Genomic DNA, 21,545 nt, shown 5'->3' with positions numbered 1-21,545 from the left:
AGAATCAAGGACCGGAGCTATCCGTTTTATAAATGTGCCCATATTTGCACGGTTCTGCATTATCTCACAAAAATACTTTTCCTTTTTTTTGTTTGCTTCCATAAAGTGACAAAAAAAGGATATAAATTATATAATGTTTGCAGAGAAGACAATTCCATAATGCACAATACAGAAAAAGCATCTGAACCTAAAATGAATAATTTTACCTCTATTTTATCTATTTCTATGTTTATTTGAGTTTCACAGCATTAGCATTTTCCAAAAGACAAAGAAAAAAGAAATAAAAAACAACAACAACATAAATAAAACCAAATGAATATAAAAACAAAAATAAAATTAAAATGCCTTATAACACTATAATTAATAAAATATTAATATTTTAATGAAAAATAACAATAATGACTATAATATTCATATTAATAATAATCAACAGCAAAAGTTTGGTATCAGTAAGATTATCAGTAATATTTTGAAAAAGTCTCATGCTCATCAAGGCTGCATTTATTTGATCAAAAATACAGCAGAAACCGAAATACTGTGAAATTCTATAACAACTTAAAATAATTGTTTTCTATTTTAATATATTTTAAAATGTAATTTATTCCTGTATTTTCAGCATCATTACACGTCTTCAGTTTCACATGACCCTTCAGACATCAGTCTAATATGCTGATTCTAATATGCTTAACATTCCTGATTATTATCAATTTTCAAAACAGCTTAATATTTTGTGGAAACTGTGATACAGTTTTTGTTCATGATTCTTTGATGAATATACGTTCAAAAGCTCAAACAGCATTTATTTGAAACTTAAATCAATTTTGTAACATTATAAATGTCTTCACTGTCTTTCTTGATCAATGTAATGCATCTTTGCCGAATAAAAATATCAATTTCTTTTGAACAGCAGTGTTCCTTTTGTTGAATTGCTAGCAAAACTGACTGTGAGCGCCCATCCTTATTGCCTAAAAACATGAGTCAGACGTTTGGATCAGTCTGAAAGGGTTTTAGTTTAGATTCTGAGGCCATTACTAAAACAATCCACACTCTTGTCACAGTCTCAACAAAACATGATTACCATGGTGATATTGGTCTGCTTTCTCTGTGGTGAGTTTGGTAATTACAGTGTGAAACTGTGCTGTGTCATGGCAACGTGACCGCAGTGTTTGAGTTACTGTACCTGGCTCTGGGTCCCGTCTGTGCCACGTAGTGAAGAAGGCCAGCTTCCGGGTTTTGGTCGGCTCTCCCGTCCTAAAATAACATTCAGAGCACATTCAATTTTAGATATTCTCAATCTCTATATACAACCACAAGGACTGTGATGATGCAATAGTGATCTGGAAGAGCAATGAAGACTGCATTTTAAAGCTTCATAGATGGACTCCCCCCAAATTTTTTTTCCAAAATGTAGGCAACATAATTATGCTGCTTTCTAAGATATGTTTTTAGCCTAATTACAAGGCAGCATCACATGTAATCTTTGCAGAAAAGGCAATTCTATAATGCATTATGTGCACAACACAGACCTCGATTTTACCGGTTTCTATGATAATTTAAAATACAATTAAAAAATGTAAATAATAATAAAATTAAAAAAAAAAAAAAAATCTAAAAAAAATAATAAAATAAAATAAAACATCAAAACAGCATAAAATTACTAAAAATTAAATAATAAAAAAAATAACAAAATCAAATAAATAAGCCAACAAATTAAAAAGTATTATTACTACAATTATTATTGCTATTGATAATAATAATAATACCATTAATTAAGGTATTTTAAAAATAAAAATGAATAAAATAAAAATAATAAAATTAGGCTATTATTAATAAAACAACACAATAGTAAACTAAAAATTACTAACAACAACCATAATAATAGTTATTGTTAATATTATAATTAAAAATGCATAAAATAAAACAAAAACTAAATACAAACTAAACTAAAATATCAACATAAAATAAAATAAAATAGGTGAATGGTGTTATGAAAAACAATTATACATTATTTAATTCAATTATTGTAAAGCTGCATCACATGTATCCTTTGCAGAAAAGGCAATCCCTTTATACATAATGTGCAAAATACAGAAAATATCAACATACATAATATTCAACATACATAAAAATAATGACACACATTTGTATGCTTATTAGTGTTTCACAGGGTTACTGTCATCCAAAAGAGGTTACTGTTGAAGGCATAATCATGAACTTAAGATGCTTTGAAATGCTGCCTATGTAGGGCTCACTTGGTTTTGGAACAGAGCCTTTTCTGTGTGTGTGTGTGTGTGTGTGTGTGTGTGTGTGTGTTTGTTTTTGTGACATATCAGGACACAGCTTTGTATAATGACATGGGTATGACACAGGTATTACAAGGAGAGGGTGACTTATGAGGACATAACCCATGTCCCCATTTTTCAAAACGCTTATAAACCATACAGTATTAGTTTTTTTTGAGAAAGTAAAAATGCACAAAGTTTCCTGTAAGGGGTAGGGTTAGGTGAAGGGTTGGTGTAGGGCGATAGAATATACAGTTCGTACAGTATAAAAACCATTACGCCTATGGGATGTCCCCACTTTTCACAAAAACAAACATGTGTGTGTGTGTACACATTTATGTGTGTGTGTGTGTGTACACATTTATGTGTGTGTGTGTGTAGGTGTGTGAGCATTTGACCTACTTCCCCAGTTGGTTTCTGGACAGGTCTAGAGTTCGCAGACATGAGCATTTCCATTTGTTTGGAGCGGGCAGAGTGGAGATTTGGTTCCCACACAACTTCAGAGAGACGATGGCCTAAAACACACACAATGAGCCATAACACATGACGTACACACTGCTATTAAAGTCATTTGGCAAGTGTGGACTTATTGTTATTAGCACATTGTTATCGTCTTTAGCACAGATGAGATGTTTATCTTTTCTGTGAATAGTTTTTAATGCTTCACTGCTGATAAATGATAAAAGACACAGGTAGGTTTAGGTTTGTACAATGGATTTAAAGTTAATACTTTTTTTATATACATTTTATTTTCATTGTGAGAAAACTTTGAAGAGCTTGTGAAAAGAAATCTTGAGGAGTGTGGAAGTGAACGGTCTCAAACAAATTCAGAGCTTTTTGCAAACTGTTTGTCAGATTAGATAAAAAGTCTGATTTATTTGTAAATCTGGCCTCAGTTCTGATTCTAAACAGCAGACAGAAAACATGCATGACATGATTGCTAAAAATATTATTTACTTAAATTAGTAATGCCCCTGCTTTATACTCTAAAATGACTACAAAAAAAGGAATTCAATAAAGAAAAAAAAATGAAACAAAAAGAAAAAGAAAAGAAATAAAAAAAAAGATAAAATAAATACAAAAACAAAATAATAACAACTAAATGAAAAATACAATACAATAAAATAAAATAAACAAAAAAAATTAGATAATCAAATAAAAACAAAACAAGAAAAAATACAATGAATAATAAAATAAAACAATAAAATCATAATAATAATAATAAATAACTAAAAACACACACACACACAAAAAAAAAATATTAACAGCACAGCTTCTACCCAAAGCGGCATGATTAATGAATCATTCATGTCTGTAACAAACTATGTGATGATTTACACATAAAAGTATTATACATATTATACATACATTGTCTAAATACACCACACCTGTCTGTTTGTGTGTGAGATGGTGATACAGCGTCAGTTTTGACTCGCTGTTCCCAGTGTAAGCATCGCCTTTGCTCTCCAGTGTTCAAAAGAGCAGAGATTTTCAAGTCAAACTGTTTGAGCATTAAATTGAATCTTAAATGATGAAACTGCCGTTTACCTCTTCCTTACATGCTTTCTTAAGCTCTCTAGTTTGCAATTTCTATTTCTCGCTCTGCCGTTGGCTTTGTGTTGACATCTTGCTAGTTAACTTGCGAAACTGACAGTGAAGTTCATGAAAACTCAACAACTTTCAGGCTTATTTTTGTAAAAAACTATTATCATTAAAGCTGAAGCTTTTCCTGATTCACTGCTGTCTATCATGAGGACATACAGAGAGAAACTCACGATCATTCAGATGTGCTACAGGAGACGTTTACTGTGAGCACAGCACCACCATGAGCTCAAGAAACCTGAGGGCTCTTAGTTCAAATACAAAATACACAACTGCATATGAAATATAATTAAAGGATTTGACCAGGAGCAATTTTAGCTGGAGAATCTTACAAAACCTGATGAGCATATTTCACAATACTGTATTTCCAAAGTAATAAAAAAAATGTTGTTGATATGCATATTTGCATTTTTTTTAAACTGTGACATTATAATCTGTGAAGATTTCCTTCCATAAATTCTCATTACCACAATGCAAAAAAAATAATACATTAATTGAAATATAAAGTATTGTTTATGGTGATTAAAAAAACAACAACAACACTGTTAATAAAGTATTTAAATTAAAATAATTGTTTATTTTTAATTATAAAAATATATTTTTAAAATTTTTTAATAATAACAATAGCCTTATTACAGCAAAGTGATTAATGAGAATAATGAAAATCAGATTGTGATCGATGGGCATTAAGAAAAAAAAAACGTTAAAGTACAACGTCCAGACACATGCATACTTATTTTTCTCTAATCTTAATTTCTTGTGATTTCAGCAAATTTTCTCCAGTAAACTCTCATTATGACAATGCAAAAAATAAGATACAATTAAAATATAAAGTAATCTTATGCTGATTTAATAAAAAGCACATATTATTAAAACATTTATTTAAAAAAATATTTTTTAATTATTAAATTTTAATATTTAAATAAAATAATATTAATTAAATAATATTTTAATAATCATTTTCTTTTATTATTTACTTTTTTTATTACAGTAATGCTGTAATAAATAAATAAATACATAATTCAGAATAAATTAAATAATTCAGTAATGAGAATAATAACACAGATTATTGACAAAAATATTTGTCCATTAAGGGGGAAAAAACGTTACAGTACAACATCCAGACAAGTGTGTAATTACTCATCTAATTTTATTTCTTGTGATTTCAGCACATTTCCTCCCATTCCTTACCTCCAGCTCAAATATATATGAGGGCAGCTCCTTCAGGACGTTCTCGGAGATGTCCACCTCCCTCAGATGAGTCTTCCAGAAGATGGAGATGGTGTCAGGAAGAAGCTCAATCTGGTTGTTTGAAGCTTTGCAGATTTTCTGAGGAGTGAAAGATCCCTGATTATCATAATTCGCTAACAAAAAGTAAATATGCCATTCATTGAACCCAAAATTCAACATGGTCAACACATGAAACATTCATGCATGCAATATGCTTCCTAAGTTTCCTGTAATTGCTACCCCTTTCAGTTGCATATTTATTATTTTATTTTAAATAATTTGGTCCTCCAGAAATTGCAAACTTGTCATAATGTTTTATAAATAATATACTTCACTTATGGCCCTCCATTTAAAAACATCCTGAAGAAGGCTGTGCCAGTGACTCACCAGAGGACAGGCCCAGGGGTTAGGGAAGCTGCTGAGCTGGTTTCTGCTGATGTTCAAAGTGCTGAGGGCCTTCAGACAGTGCAGGACGGAGGAGGGCAGCTCCGTCAGGCCGTTGTCGGACACATCCAGCTCCTGCAGCTTACGCAGGCCGATCCAGTTCGTGCCTGCAGCAGAAGGCCAGCTGTTAGATCTGTGATGAGCATCACTTTAAAACCATCAGATGCTGAATAGCCGGACTGAGCAACCGTGTGCATTTACAGGTCCTTCTCAAAAAATTAGCATATTGTGAAAAAGGTCAATTATTTGCCATAATGTAATGAGAAAAATTTAACTTTCATATATTTTAGATTCATTGCACACCAACTGATATATTTCAGGTCTTTTATTGTTTTAATACTGATGATTTTGGCATACAGCTCATGAAAACCCAAAATTCCTATCTCAAAAAAATTAGCATATTTCATCCGACCAATAAAAGAAAAGTGTTTTTAATACAAAAAAAAGTCAACCTTCAAAATAATTATGTTCAGTTATGCACTCAATACTTGGTCGGGAATCCTTTTGCAGAAATGACTGCTTCAATGCGGCGTGGCATGGAGGCAATCAGCCTGTGGCACTGCTGAGGTGTTATGGAGGCCCAGGATGCTTCGATAGCGGCCTCAAGGGTCTTGCGTCTCTCAACTTTCTCTTCACAATATCCCACAGATTCTCTATGGGGTTCAGGTCAGGAGAGTTGGCAGGCCAATTGAGCACAGTAATACCATGGTCAGTAAACCATTTACCAGTGGTTTTGGCACTGTGAGCAGGTGCCAGGTCGTGCTGAAAAACCAAATCTTCATCTCCATAAAGCTTTTCAGCAGATGGAAGCATGAAGAGCTCCAAAATCTCCTGATAGCTAGCTGCATTGACCCTGCCCTTGATAAAACACAGTGGACCAACACCAGCAGCTGACATGGCACCCACTGACTGTGGGTACTTGACAATGGACTTCAGGCATTTTGGCATTTCCTTCTCCCCAGTCTTCCTCCAGACTCTGGCACCTTGATTTCCGAATGACATGCAAAATTTGCTTTCATCCGAAAAAAGTACTTTGGACCACTGAGCAACAGTCCAGTGCTGCTTCTCTGTAGCCCAGGTCAGGCGCTTCTGCCGCCGTTTCTGGTTCAAAAACACACGCCTGTGCACGGTGGCTCTGGATGTTTCTACTCCAGACTCAGTCCACTGCTTCCGCAGGTCCCCCAAGGTCTACACATTTCTTTCTCTGTCTTACCCTCTCGCTTGAGGGTGTCAATGATGGCCTTCTGGGTTAACCTCTGCCACACTTTTTCCTTCCCACAGACTTCCCACTGAGGTGCCTTGATACAGCACTCTGGGAACAGCCTATTCGTTTCAGAAATTTCTTTCTGTGTCTTACCCTCTCGCTTGAGGGTGTCAATGATGGCCTTCTGGACAGCAGTCAGGTCGGCAGTCTTACCCATGATTGCGGTTTTGAGTAATGAACCAGGCTGGGAGTTTTTAAAAGCCTCAGGAATCTTTTGCAGGTGTTTAGAGTTAATTAGTTGATTCAGATGATTAGGTTAATAGCTCGTTTAGAGAACCTTTTCATGATATGCTAATTTTTTGAGATAGGAATTTTGGGTTTTCATGAGCTGTATGCCAAAATCATCAGTATTAAAACAATAAAAGACCTGAAATATTTCAGTTGGTGTGCAATGAATCTAAAATATATCAACGTTTAATTTTTATCATTACATTATGGAAAATAATGAACTTTTTCACAATATGCTAATTTTTTGAGAAGGACCTGTAAATTCACGCATTTAGCATTAAAAATATAGTTCAGGAAAGTTGAAAAAATTTTTTTTTAAATAAAATGTAATTATGTATTATTACTAGTATAACTTTTTAATTAATATATATAAAATATGGCTAAAATATTAATATCATGATAACAAAAAATGTATTCAATTCATTATACGCGCAAATATATTTTTAAACATTTAAAAAAAAAACTTAACATTTAAAACATTTATACATACACACATATATAAATAATTGTGTAAATATATATATTTTTTAATAATTAAAACTTTATTTATATTGTATACAATACCATTTTTATATTTTATTTTTATTGTTTTAGATTTTGTATATTTTTCATTGTTTCAAATGTCTATGGATGTAAAAAAAAATTCATATTAAAAGTACACATATTCCATGTATTCCTTAAGTGTTTTTTTTTTTAAGTTGCATGTTATGTGTGTAATAATAAATGTAAAGTTTTCAATTCATTTGGAGTTCAATACAACAATTTCTCAAGTATATTAAATTTTCAAATTTTTGACCTTAACTACCAAATAAGAATATTAATTAAATCAAATAAAATAAAAGCCTGTGTGATTTATTATAAAGAAAAAGGACCGTTTTCAATCAAAGCATTTCACATGAAAGACATTTTGGTTTTGAGATTGGTTTTAAACATTAAAATTATATATATATATATATATATATATACAGTTATACTATTATTGGGAAACTTAAACCACACTTCTCTTTAATAACTTCAATCACTGAAAGCCTTATTAAATGGAAAATCATTTCAGTTAATGAGCAGGTAACCAACGTTTTAAATGTGAAGTACAGTCCCAGTGTAATTAAGTGTCAATTCAATTCAAATCAATTCACTGTCATTGAGAAACTTTGTGAAACTGCTGTGAGTGAGCGATGAAGCTGATGCACACTAAGGAAAACGCTGTGTGTGTTTACCGTTGGGGATGTTGAAAAGGCTGATGAGTTTGTTTCTGGCTGCAGAAATGCTCTTCAACTGGCTGAGGTGAAGCAGACCGAGGGGAAGACACACCAGCTCATTCTCAGAGACATCCACATGCCATAATCTACAGAAAACACAGGAAAGGAGAGATCTCAGCGATGGAGAGGATCACCATCAGTCATCTGCAGACGCTTTTCATGTTTTCTGTGCTGATTTTGGGACCAAACATTTGAATTTAAAGGGATAGTTCACCCAAAAATCAAAATTATGTCATTAATGACTCACCCTCATGTCGTTCCAAACCCGTGAGACCTCCGTTCATCTTCGGAACACAGTTTAAGATATTTTAGATTTAGTCCGAGAGCTTTCTGTCCCTCCATTGAGAATGTATGTACGGTATACTGTCCACGTCCAGAAAGGTAATAAAAACATCTTCAAAGTAGTCCATGTGACATCAGAGGGTCCGTTAGAATTTTTTGAAGCATCGCAAATACATTTTGGTCCAAGAATATCAAAAACTACGACTTTATTCAGCATTGACTTCTCTCCCGGGTCTGTTATGAGCGCGTTCACCTCACATCCGGTTCGCGAACGAATCACTCGATGTAACCCGGATCTTCTTGAACCAGTTCACCAAATCGAACTGAATCGTTTGAAACGGTTCGCGTCAACAATAAGCATTAATCCACAAATGACTTAACTTTTTTAACATGGCTGACACTCCCTCTGATTTCAAATAAACCAATATCCCGGAGTAATTCATTTACTCAAACAGTACACTGACTGAACCGAGCCAGATAACGAACGAAAGATTGACTCGTTCTCCAAGTCAAGAACCGTTTCTGTCGGACGCGTCCGATTCAAGAACCGAGGAGCTGATGATACTGCGCATGCGTGATTCAGACTGACACACAGCGCGTCTGAACTGAACTGGTTCTTTTGATGATTGATTCTGAACTGATTCTGTGCTAATGTTATGAGCTCGGGTAAACCGAAGGCTTCAATCAAGGGCAATCATCGCCAATGAAGTCATTACGTCGAGCGCAAAAGAACTGGTGAACCGTTTTCGGCAACCGGTTTATTGAATCAAACTGTCCGAAAGAACCGGTTCGCGGAGAAGAACAGAACTTCCCATCACTACCGGTGATCCGAAAAAACGATGCAACCGGTTCTTGACTCGAGAACGAGTCAATGTTTCGTTCGTTATCTGGCTCGGTCATCAGTTCAGTCAGTGTACTGTTTGAGTAAATGAATTACTCCGGGATATTGATTTATTTGAACTCAGAGGGAGTGTCAGCCATGTTAAAAAAGTTAAGTCATTGGTGGATTAATGCTTATTGTTGACGCGAACCGTTTCAAACGATTCAGTTCGATTTGGTGCACTGGTTCAAGAAGATCCGGTTACATCGAGTGATTCGTTCGCGAACCGGATGTGAGGTGAACGCGCTCATAACAGACCCGGGAGAGAAGTCAATGCTGAATAAAGTCGTAGTTTTTGATATTTTTGGACCAAAATGTATTTTCGATGCTTCAAAAAATTCTAACTACTTTGAAGATGTTTTTATTACCCTTTTGGACGTGGACAGTATACCGTACATACATTCTCAATGGAGGGACAGAAAGCTCTCGGACTAAATCTAAAATATCTTATACTGTGTTCCGAAGATGAACGGAGGTCTCACGGGTTTGGAACAACATGAGGGTGAGTCATTAATGACATAATTTTGATTTTTGGGTGAACTATCCCTTTAACATCATAACATGGACCTGATAAAGAAATGTTTTCTGGTTCCACTTCAGCATGAGATACAAATCAAATTTTTAATGTGTCAATTGTTTCTTCTAGATAGCATTAAGATTGAATGAAGGCTTTTGTTTAAGTGTCCTACTTCTCAGATGTTTCTCCTGAAAAATAGACATCCTCAGTAATCTAAACCAGCACTAGACCGGCATAAACCAGCTCATATGAACCAGTGTTCTTAACTTTAATTCACTAGAACTAAAACTACAACTGTTCAAATACTATTATAAAAAACATTATTAAAACATAAAAAATGCTGCTGTGGCAAATAAAATACATTTATAATGGAGTACTACTAATTACTAAACCTGCAATAAAAATAATAATAAAGCTTAATAGAAATTCTTTCATAAATAAAAAACAAACAAAGAAAAATGAATGAGAATGACAAAAGCATACAAGAAAACACTACAATTAAAAATGAAAACTGAAAATATAAAATCAAAATATTAATAAATAAAATAATAGTATATAAATAATACTAAACTAACTAATGTGTACTTTTAGAACTTTTAGGAGAAACATCTGAGACAAAGTTGATACTTCGAGAAAACATTTTCCAAATTGTTATTATTGAATAATGATTTTTGTTAGTCATATAATAAAGATTGCACTCAAAGTAATTTGGACTAGCTGAAAATATTCCAGGCAAGAGGATCATGAATGGCTGACTTGAGTGACTGAGATTCTTGATATTTGTTGATATTATTGATATTGTGGATTCTCCTGCTTGAAAGATTCTGAATTGTGCACAGAATCTTAACAATATTATTGTTCCTGCTTATATGTAGAGTATAGTATATGCATGATGTTAATGCTTTGAAATGCCACTTCTAGCGAAAAGCGCTGTGCAAATAAATGAAGTTGAGTTGCGGACCGGCTGCAGATGATCTCCTGCGATGAGGTCGGGGTGGGAAGCTCTCGCAGCTGATTGTGGCACAGGTTGAGCGAGCGCAGATGAATCAGACCCCAGGGCACCACAGACGGCAGCGAGCTCAGACAATTACGAGACAGATCCAGAACCGTGATCCGAGATGACACGTCCATGAACCAGTCCAGATCCAACCAGGACAGCTTCAGTCCCGACCAGTCAACATGCACAGCCTGGGGATGAGGAAGAGCGAAATCAGTAAAGATGGAGTAAAGATGTGATGATTACAGAATCCTCGACTGAAGAAACACATTAGTATTGATCATAATATATTACTATTGTGAACTCTGACAGGACACAAAATGTTTAAACACTAGACTGTACAGTTTATCAATAATAAAGAAGAATACTATTAAAAATAATATAGAATTAATAAAAACTAAAACTACAGAATAACACACATACTTGTACAGAATACTATAATATATAAAAATAACATACACACATAAATTCATTCATTGTATCATACATCTATACAGATGACAATGTTTTATTATAATAATAAAAAATAATAATAATAATAATGTTTTAGGTACTGAAATTATTATTTTAAAAGTATATTATACGATTGAGTTTATTGCCACACCAGCTTCACAGGCTATTTCACGGCAAACTAAGATTATACATTAGAAAAACAATACAGTAGTACACAATACAAAATACAAAAATTAAATAAAGCAATTATAAAACAAAGTTTTGTACATAAAATTCTATAAAAGTTTCTTTAAATTTACTTTTGACAGAAATTGTAAAAGTTTTTCTGGCTCCATCTTATAAATCAAGTCCTTAAGTGTTTGAATATAATTAATATAATATAATATAATATAATATAATATAATATAATATAATATAATATATAAGAAAATGTAAAAATACAGAAAAAAATAATAATTAAAAAAAATACAGAAAAACAAATAAATATACATACATACATACTAGTACAATAATATTTTTAATATAATATAATATAATATAATATTATATTATAATAATATATACATCCATATGAAATTATCATGGGTTTATGGGCAAATGATTTTTTTCTTATTCTTATTATTTAAAAGTCTAAATGAGATCCAACAAAATAACAAAACAAAAATAAAACTAAATAAAGAAGTTAATAACTATGCACAAAAATAAAATGTTGTACTAGTGCTAAAAATCTGTGTGTCTGTAAAGAACTGAAAAAAATCAATGCAAAAATTCCAAACTCGTAAGGAGGAACCTTCCAGGAGGATGTGAAGTGTCCTGTGGCTTTGCTTCATTTAATCACACACTTCTTGTATCATTTTTTTTTTTTTTTTTTTTTACACATACTGGAGTTTATAAGCTCAGAATGTAATTGCATGAATTTAGTTCAACGTAACTGCGTTTATTAATGTTTTTAAGTTTTAAAAACCAATTATGTTCACCACAGGAACTCCAAACCAGCGCCTTAAATACACACTATTCTCCTTTTATTATGTTATTTATCAGTGTTTATTAATAGGTATTAAGTCTCGTCGTGAATACATTTAAAAAGAGGAACTAGGGCTGACGCTAAAACTTCTGTAAAATGAAGCCACTGCATTGTTCACGAGTCCAGCGCTGATCTGAAGTGAATTAAACAGGATGAGTCTCACCTGCAGCAGCGTCCCGTCCGCAGGCACATCTCTGTCCTGCAGGTGGCGCTGTCTGAGCAGCTGTCTGCTGAAGTCTGCGTGATCCATCAGTGTGTACGAGGAGAAACCGGCTCCATTGTTCAGCAAAAAACACGCAATCTCCTTATTTCCTGAGAGGAGATAACCAGCTTCAGTTAGAGCAGGGAGAGCTCTCACTTATTTCTCCACACTTCTGCGCTGAAAGAGGAACTGAGTGCCATGGAGGAAGTGCATGAGTGTGCTGGAGCAGAGCAGAAAACCTGAACACTGTCAAAAACTCCCCTGCTTTCACTTTTCAGACCCAGTGTGCAGTTCATGATGAGACAGCTTGACGAAAGCATTCAGTTCCAGTTATGAATATATATATGAACTGGGGTTTGGGAGTTGAAAATAAATAAAAATAAATAAATAAATAAGCATTACATAAATATACACATAAATCAACATTTTAATAAATAAATATTATATAAATAGACAAACATTAAATAAATAAAAAATAGGTAATAACACAAATAAAACAGGATATTATATATATATATATATATATATATATATATATATATATATATATATATATATATATATATATATATATATATATATAAACATAAAATATAGAACAAAAAAAAAAAACAAAATAACACATTTATAAATATATTAAAATAATAAAATATTAATATATAATAAAATATTAAAACAGAATATAAACAGATATAATATAAATATATAGATATAATTAATAACTTTCATTTCAAGTAACCATTAACCAACATAGGATAACTGTAAACATTCAAATATATTGTTAAGTCTCAGGGTCATTTCAAGTAAATATTTTAGGTCAAATGATTCTGGCAGACAGAAAAGTTAGTGAATCCCAGCACTAAACAATTTTAAAAAAACAACATATACACTATAAAAATATTTACGTGAACAACAATTAATCATTCAGAAAAAACAATCAAAATAAAAAAAAAAAAAACTGAACATTAATGTAAAATTTTACCAAATAGTTCTCATTCCTTAACATTGGCTAAAATCAACTAACGACAAGCAGTACTTTGTTTACAACTTTAATCTTTGTCAGTTAATAAAAATAAATTGTAAGTAATAATAAATGATAAAAATATGTCCGTTAATAAAAAATAAATAGTTAACTGAGCTGGGTTAGTGGATTAATTAAATGTTAACAGCTATCACTTTTGATTGCAAGAATGTATTAATGTTGAAATTAACATTAAGACAATAGTTCCAGATGTTGTAATAAAAGCTGTACATATATATCTCTTTGTACACATTAACAATTTTTTTTTCATTTATTCTAAAGGTTTTTTAAAATAAATAACGGAAATAAATAAAATACATATTTAATGATAAAAATTAAATTTCTGATCAAGTGAACCTTCATCAATTTAATCATTTATTTAAAACTTAACTAAAATAAAATAGAACTGTTCCTTACAACAGAACATTGCATTTTTATTTTTTGGTCAAATATTCAATTCAATTCAATTCAATTCAATGCAAGTTTATTTGTATAGCGCTTTTTACGATACAAATCACTGCAAAGCAACTTTACAGAAAATTAAGTTTCTACAATATTTAGTAGTAGCTTATCAGTGGTGACTGTCAGTTCATTGGCATATGGCAGAAATGTTCAGAAAAATCAATAAAAGACGTAAACAAACAGACGATTAACACTATTAACAGCAATTATGCAATCAAACTTATAGCAAAATGTGGTAGATAAATAAATAAAGAGCTAAACATTATTTGTTTATTATAAATAGTAAATTATTGATCTTTTTTTTTTTTTTTTTTTAAGTTAAACTAAACAATGCCATTCACATTTTCCCCACTGCAGAAATCACAAGGCGCTATATGGATAACTAATGTTAACAAATGAAACCTTACAGCAAAGCGTTCCCTTGGTTGTTCACACCAAAAGAGACATTAAAGAAAAAAAAAAGCATAAAAAAAGGAATCGATTCAGAAGCATTCAGATTCTCTGCCAATATTTGATCCTAGTGTGAATTCATATTTAGTCCTTCCCAAACATCATGCAATACTGTCTTATAGTCTAACAGACATTCTTAGCAGTAATAATGAGAAGTGAGTGACGAGTACCTGCCTGCGCGGCGGCGTACAGGGGCAAGCCAGTGATGATGGCAAACTCTCCTGAATGAACAGCGCAGTCCTCGGCATCAGCATTGTACGTGTGAACCAGCAGCTTCACCACCTCCAGATGACCCTGCTGACACGCCGCAGCCAACATCCAATTCAGCAGATCCTTACGGACACACGGACCTACAGAAAAAGAGAGTCGTTTCAGAAGTGGAGCAAATTATTATATACACAACATAAAACTGAAACAATAAAAAACAAGCATTTGTTGTTCTTTGGAACATGTGAATGCTATGTAGTGAATGGGTGCCGTCAGAATGAGAGTCCAAACAGCTCATAAAAACATCACATGCTGGTATCAAATTTTCATGTTGCTATTAATTGCTAATGCTTTTATCACGGTATACGCTATTATCATAATATTGAAGTTTAGTTAAAAAAAAAGTGGTCATAATACAGTATAACAGGTTTAATAACTTTTTTCTTATAACAAAAATAACTGAATATTTAAATACCTTAAAGCAATACAGAAAAATATATAAAGTTAAAAATTTTACACAGATTAAAGTGCAAAAGAACTATAAAGTCCAATAGGTACCACTTTACAATAAGACCTCATTAGTTAACCTTAGTTAATGCATTAACATTCACAATGAGCAATAGCTACATTTGCTACAGAAGTTACTAATCTTTGTTAAAAAATACCAGTGTTAGTTCATGTTAGCTCAAGCTGCAACTTTCGTTTTTAACAATGTGTTATTAAATATTGGAATACCTAAGATGAATGAATGTTCAGAAGAATTTTTCATTGGCAGTTTATGTTAACTAATGAATTAACTAATGTTAACTAATGAGGCCCTAATGTAAAGTGTGAACGAACAATAAATAATCAAAACACTTTCAAACAATATCTCGAGCATGTTGTACTCCAGATTAAAATGTAAAAAAAAGTTTGAAAATGAATAGCCTATTAAGTCTAAATAGGTATTTGGCACTGTGATGAACACCATAGCAAATCCACAAATCTGAATGGGTATTTAAATCTATTTAAATACGTTTTAGGCATGCTTAATTTATGGGGTTTCCAGGGTAAGGGTTGCATTTTCTGCAGTTTAGCGCCATCTGCTGTCAGAGAGTGAATGTGCTTTCATTCAGCAGGTCTCTCATGTGTTCCTCCATGTGCTTCTCATGCGTGCTTGTTTACATCAGAGCACACATGCAGTCTTTCAAGCAGCATCCAGCGGTGTTGTGCATTTTGACCAGTTGATGGGAAAATTATTCTTAAAATGCATCCCAAATTCTGATTAATTTGTAATGTATTCACAGTTTTTAGAAGTGCCCACGATAACAATATTGTGCATATTAATTTCCGTGATATATCGCATTACAGAATACTGGCACATGTCTACATCACAGTAATCCACAAGCTATCCACACCACTCCAGTCCATCAGTTAATGTCTTGAGAAGTGAAAAGCTGTGTGTAAGTAAGAAACAAATCCACTATTAAGACGTTTTAACCTAAAACCATTGCTTTCCGCTAAAATACGAGTCCTCTAACCATAATATTGCTTTCTCCAGAGAAAAAGTAATCTCATCTGAATCAGGAGAACTATATGCACAGATCAAACACTGAGCACGTTTACATGCACACAAGTAGGCTGATAACTCACGAATATCAGCTTATTAATATAACCAGTTTTCCCCATTTACATGCACATCAGTAACCTGACAACATAAGAAAGCTCCGTTTACATGACTTTCCCTGTAGTGACGTCAAAATATGATAATTTGTGTATCTGACTCGTACATTGTCAGTTGGGATGTTAAATAAAGCTTGCAAAATGTCAGCGGTAAACTTGTAGCTCATATATTCTCTTCTCATGCAGTTATAAATGCAGCGTGGACAGGGAATAGACTTTTTCACTGGAGGAAACATTATTTTGGACTCTGTAGTGGTGGTTTAAAGTTATAAACGCCATAATTGTGGATTTGTTTCTTACAAACAGCTTTTCACTTCACAAGATGTTAACTGATGGACTGAAGTGGTGTGGATTACTGATGTTTTTACTCTCATTCTGACAACACCTATTCACTGAAGAGGATCCATTGATGAGCAAGTGATATAATGCTACATTTCTCCAAATCTGATGAAGAAACAAACTCATCTACATCTTGGGTGGCCTGAAGTGAGTACATTTGTAGCAAATTTTAATTTTTGGGTGAACTATACTGTTAATAAAGTAAATAAGGTGAACTTTGATTTCATGTTGACTTTAAGAAAGTGGATTTGGTTTCCGCTCACGTGGTATGGAGTCCAGCAGCTCTCGGACCAGCACATGATGTCCGTGATGTGCTGCGAGGACGGCAGGGTTTTCTTCGTTGGGGTCCTGTGGAACCATAACTCGTGCTTCCTGCAGCAAGAACCGAACGCCGTCCACGTCACCATTCTGAGCCGCCAAACACAGCAGCTGCAGCTACACACACAAACACACAGACTGCCTTCAATAAAGCTGCTCAATCGGTTTAAACCATCCTGTATTATCAACTGTTCATAACATAAGTGGATGCTAGATTGGGAAATATTTACAGTAAATATCTGACATGACAGTTTTATACTTGACACCGCAAACTGCATGTCTGGATCTAGAGAAATCAGCACTAGGTGGCAGTAATGCACCTTGTCAAATGGCACATTCCACCAACTGAATACATGGAATTGTTACTGTTTTTAAAAAGTAGTCTCTTCTGCTCACCAAGGCTGCATTTATTATTTAAATTAACTGTTTTCTATTTCAATATATTTAAAAATGTATTTTATTCATGCGAGTCAAAGCTGAATTTTCAGCATCATTACTCCAATCTTCAGTGTCACATGATCCTTCAGAATCATTCTAATATGCTGATTTGCAGCTCAAGAAACATTTCTGATTATTACCAATGTTAGAAACAGTTTTTATTACAGTTCATATTTTTCTGGAAATAAATTCTAAAAATTCGATGATTTTTTTTTTCTAAAATTCTAAAAATCCTTTATTAAATATAAACCTATCGTACACACTTAAAAGTAACATTGATCAATTTATTGCACTTCTGATCAATAAAAGTATTAATTAAAAAACATAATATTAAAATAAATCTTACTGATCCCAATCTTTTCAATGGTAGCATATTAGCGCATAACTAAAGAAATATAACTCACAGCAAAAAATTCCATAATGAACCTTGTGTTTAAAATATGGTGATCACATCATAATTACTGGCTATGCTGAGAAAGGAACACCAACACATTGTTTAATGAGTACTGAATACTGCTTTGTTTTCAACTGCTATGTGAAACAGCATTTTAAAAAGTAGTATGAAACAAAGTCACATGACCTTATTATGCATTCAACAAGTGATGCTCATTTAACAGTTTCAAAATTAAATTGGTTATTTTACATTTTCATCCTGTTTTATGTCAAATTACTTCTCATTTTAACATTGCAAATTTATACTTCCAAAAACTAAGAACATGCTCCATTCATTCATTCGTTACACTGGAAATGAGAGGTCAAGTCGAGCACATTGCATTGTGGGATACTGTTTTAATTAAAGCTCCCCCTGGGTTATATTTAGACAAACGCAGTAGGTTATAGTAAGAGGCGTATGCTAGTACTACACAGTATTTCAAACACAGTCATTCACTTCCAAATTATGATTTAATTTTTTTTTTTTTTTGACAAAACAGCTGTTGTGAATGTCACATTGAGTTTAAATGTGAGTATGCAGTTCCTCATTCGTGACCAGGCTCACTGTGGCCTGCAGACACTAAAATCGTCCATTTTTTCCACTGCTCTCTCTCAGTCTCTGAATCAGGGGTTAGAAGTAAGTGCAAGACTATTTCTACTGCTACTTCTGAAGTTTGCAAACTGTATGCAGAATGCATATTTTTATAATCATAGTTACTTTTACATAGCGTTTATAAAATGTACAGTTTCAAAGCAACTTTACAAACAAGTATCGCAGTGCTGATATCTGAAATTCCATTTAAGAAAATAGCCAAAATATGCAAAATGCTAAATTAATAAATACATTAGGGCTGCCCCAGACTAAAAATGCAATTAGTTGACTAATCACACATTTATATTAATTTAATTACTTAAATATATACTGGGGGGTTGGGGAACTAGGGCTGGGTTTAAAAAAATAAAATAAATAAATATCTTTATTTTAATAATTTCTACGGTAATATAACGGTTTCTAAACAATGTCACATAAAGTCACATTTACCTCAGGAAAAACACATTCTGTGACCATACGCTCGACAGTCAGCTATGAAAATGATATTTTTACTATTCTTCAATATTTAATTTATGTAATTAAATCTGTCAAGTTTTATGACACCATTTAAATGTTTATATTTTAAAAAATAATTTGGAGATGAAATAATTATGTAATTAAAAACTTAGTATTATAGCTTTATTACTATAACATTTTAACTGAACGCAATTAAAGTGTTTAACCACTTAACTTTAACCACCGATATTATAATGTCACACCAGCTGACTCATCTTTATTTACAGCGGTTGTGAGATTTTTTTTCCTTGAGAAAATTTGACATGTACTGTATGTGATATATATCCAAAATAATTGATAATGAATCACATCATAACCAAAATCCAACTGCATGCTTGCAGATAGAAATAGGGAACTAAACCATAATGAGGCTTTAATACATAGCGTATTCCACTCTCAAGCTTCACTCATACACAAAGCTTGCCACAATGCCCCGGCAAAAATGAATGACTATGAATGTGTTGGGAAAAACAGCAAGAATATTTTGTACTTCTTTATTAATAAACTAGTGTTTTCTAAGTCAGTTAGTCAGCTGAAAAGATAAAGTGGATGCTGAATTATCTCCGCAGTACAGTAGACGCGCCATTAGAGAGAAATGCACCTTTCATGCGGATTTCATAATCAGATATTATATGTATTTACATGTTTAGTTGACTATAATGGGGGCCGTCATAAAATACATTATGAAAATAACATATGAAGCATGAAAAAAATACATAAAATATAATAAATAGCAAATATAATTCTAAAATTAATTTTATTTATGCAAATTTAAATTAAAATAAATAATTTGACCTTCCATTCTTCATGTGATGAATAAACTATGAGTCACATCAAGTGTGGTTTATTGTAATATCTTCTTAATATTTTAAGTCATTATTTGATGGTTTGTGTTTTCTTCATTTGTAAGTTGCTTTGGTTAGATGTAAATGTAAATAAGCATTTTTATGTATGTGTTACGAGCCCCTGCTCTTTCTTTCCTTTTTTCCTTTCCTGAGTGCAGCTGCTTATTGGATGGGGCGGAGAATATTACAAACACCCGAGGCAATTGCTCTGGCCACTGTGGTATTTGTTGTTTTAGAATGGCTTTCTTATATTGGTCCCTAAACAGGGTTAACAGTATGTCAATTGCTGATTTAAAAGTTTTTTTTTTTTTTTTTTTTTTTTTTTTTTTTTTTTTTTTTTTTAAATAGTGCAGTTTTTCATTCTGAATGTAGTCCACATGTTTTACAGTAACGCACAGAAATATTTGAAATATAATATTTGCACACATTTCTAATCTCAGAGGCCACTGAGCAGCGATTGAATGGGACTAATGTGGTGAAGCAGAGGATCAGATGTGGGTTTGTTAACTGATGGCCGGTTAGGAGCCATTACAGACACACCATCAATCACTCGTGACCTCATTAGAGACCTGTAACAGTATTTACAGAGGAATATCTCTGCACACTCACTGACCACATGCTGTCATATCATCTGTAATTACCTCACTGAGAACACAGCCTTTCAAGAAACAAACACACCTTGAGATTACTCTTTCTGCCTTGCTTTTGTATAAAATCACAATTACAGATGTAATCTAGTAGGTTTATTTTTGTGCATTATGACAAAAAAAAAAAAAAAAAAAAAAAAAAAAAATCGGCATACAAATAAAATTTAAGTTTTGGATTTTTAAACATGTTTTTGAAAGAAGTCTCATAAAGCTGCATTTATTTGATTAAGTATACAGCCAAAAATTGTAAAATATTAATAGGATTTAAAAAGCAGTTTTGTGTTTGAATATTTTAAAAGTGTAATTTATTCCTGTGATGAAAAGCTGAATTTTCAGCATCATTACTCCAGTCTTCAGTGTCACATGATCCTTTAGAAATCATTTTAATATAACACTGCTAGGTTGTTGTTAAGGTGTTCTGAACAATTGCGAACCATAAAAACCATAGGAACCAACATAATGACAGTTTTAAATCCAAACAAGTTTCCAAAACCCTCCCCTTGTCTGCCATTGGTCAGATAAACAGATATTACAGCCTCAAACTTGTGCAATTGGTTGAGCCAAAAGCAAACATGTCGGGTGGTTCAAACAAACAGATCAGTGTCACAGTGTTTACACAACAGGGAAATAAACATGCAAAAGGTCTATGTTATTTCTGCATATTAAGCTGTGATAGGAGGAAGTATTGTAACTTAGAAAAACTGATACACATTACCTTTAAATCTAGATCAAAGGCTCGTCATATTCTAATGATTTGTTGCTGTTTTAGTTTTCATCGTTAGGTCCATAGAGACCACCAAGCAGATTTAAAGGCCAAAACAGGTTTTAACGTTTAAAACATATCAGAATACCATCTGCTTATTCAGCATCACAGACTGTAAACACAAGCCAATGTAGTGTTTTGAGTCTGTGGCAGGTCGATAATGGATCGCTACGGTTTTGAAAGCACATA

At 32.8% G+C, this 21,545-nt stretch overlaps 1 protein-coding gene across 1 annotated transcript in view; it reads right to left on the bottom strand.

Moving 5' to 3' along the window:
• lrrk1 (leucine-rich repeat kinase 1) overlaps window positions 1–21,545 on the bottom strand; it is a 96,958-nt gene that overhangs the window by 60,651 nt on the left and 14,762 nt on the right. The window contains exons 4-12 of the mRNA XM_042727316.1: window positions 17,069–17,240; window positions 14,768–14,947; window positions 12,626–12,774; window positions 10,950–11,176; window positions 8,268–8,395; window positions 5,502–5,665; window positions 5,076–5,213; window positions 2,685–2,797; window positions 1,181–1,251 (exon numbers count right to left, since the gene is read on the bottom strand). Of these exons, the coding sequence (XP_042583250.1) occupies window positions 1,181–1,251; window positions 2,685–2,797; window positions 5,076–5,213; window positions 5,502–5,665; window positions 8,268–8,395; window positions 10,950–11,176; window positions 12,626–12,774; window positions 14,768–14,947; window positions 17,069–17,240 (1,342 nt within the window). The remainder of the gene's footprint in view (window positions 1–1,180; window positions 1,252–2,684; window positions 2,798–5,075; window positions 5,214–5,501; window positions 5,666–8,267; window positions 8,396–10,949; window positions 11,177–12,625; window positions 12,775–14,767; window positions 14,948–17,068; window positions 17,241–21,545) is intronic.

This window comes from Cyprinus carpio, chromosome B7, assembly GCF_018340385.1.
Source record: "Cyprinus carpio isolate SPL01 chromosome B7, ASM1834038v1, whole genome shotgun sequence".
In the NCBI taxonomy this organism is placed as follows: Eukaryota; Metazoa; Chordata; class Actinopteri; order Cypriniformes; family Cyprinidae; genus Cyprinus; species Cyprinus carpio.
Note: the sequence above shows the minus strand (reverse complement) of the source record. Positions and strands in the feature narration are given on the sequence as shown.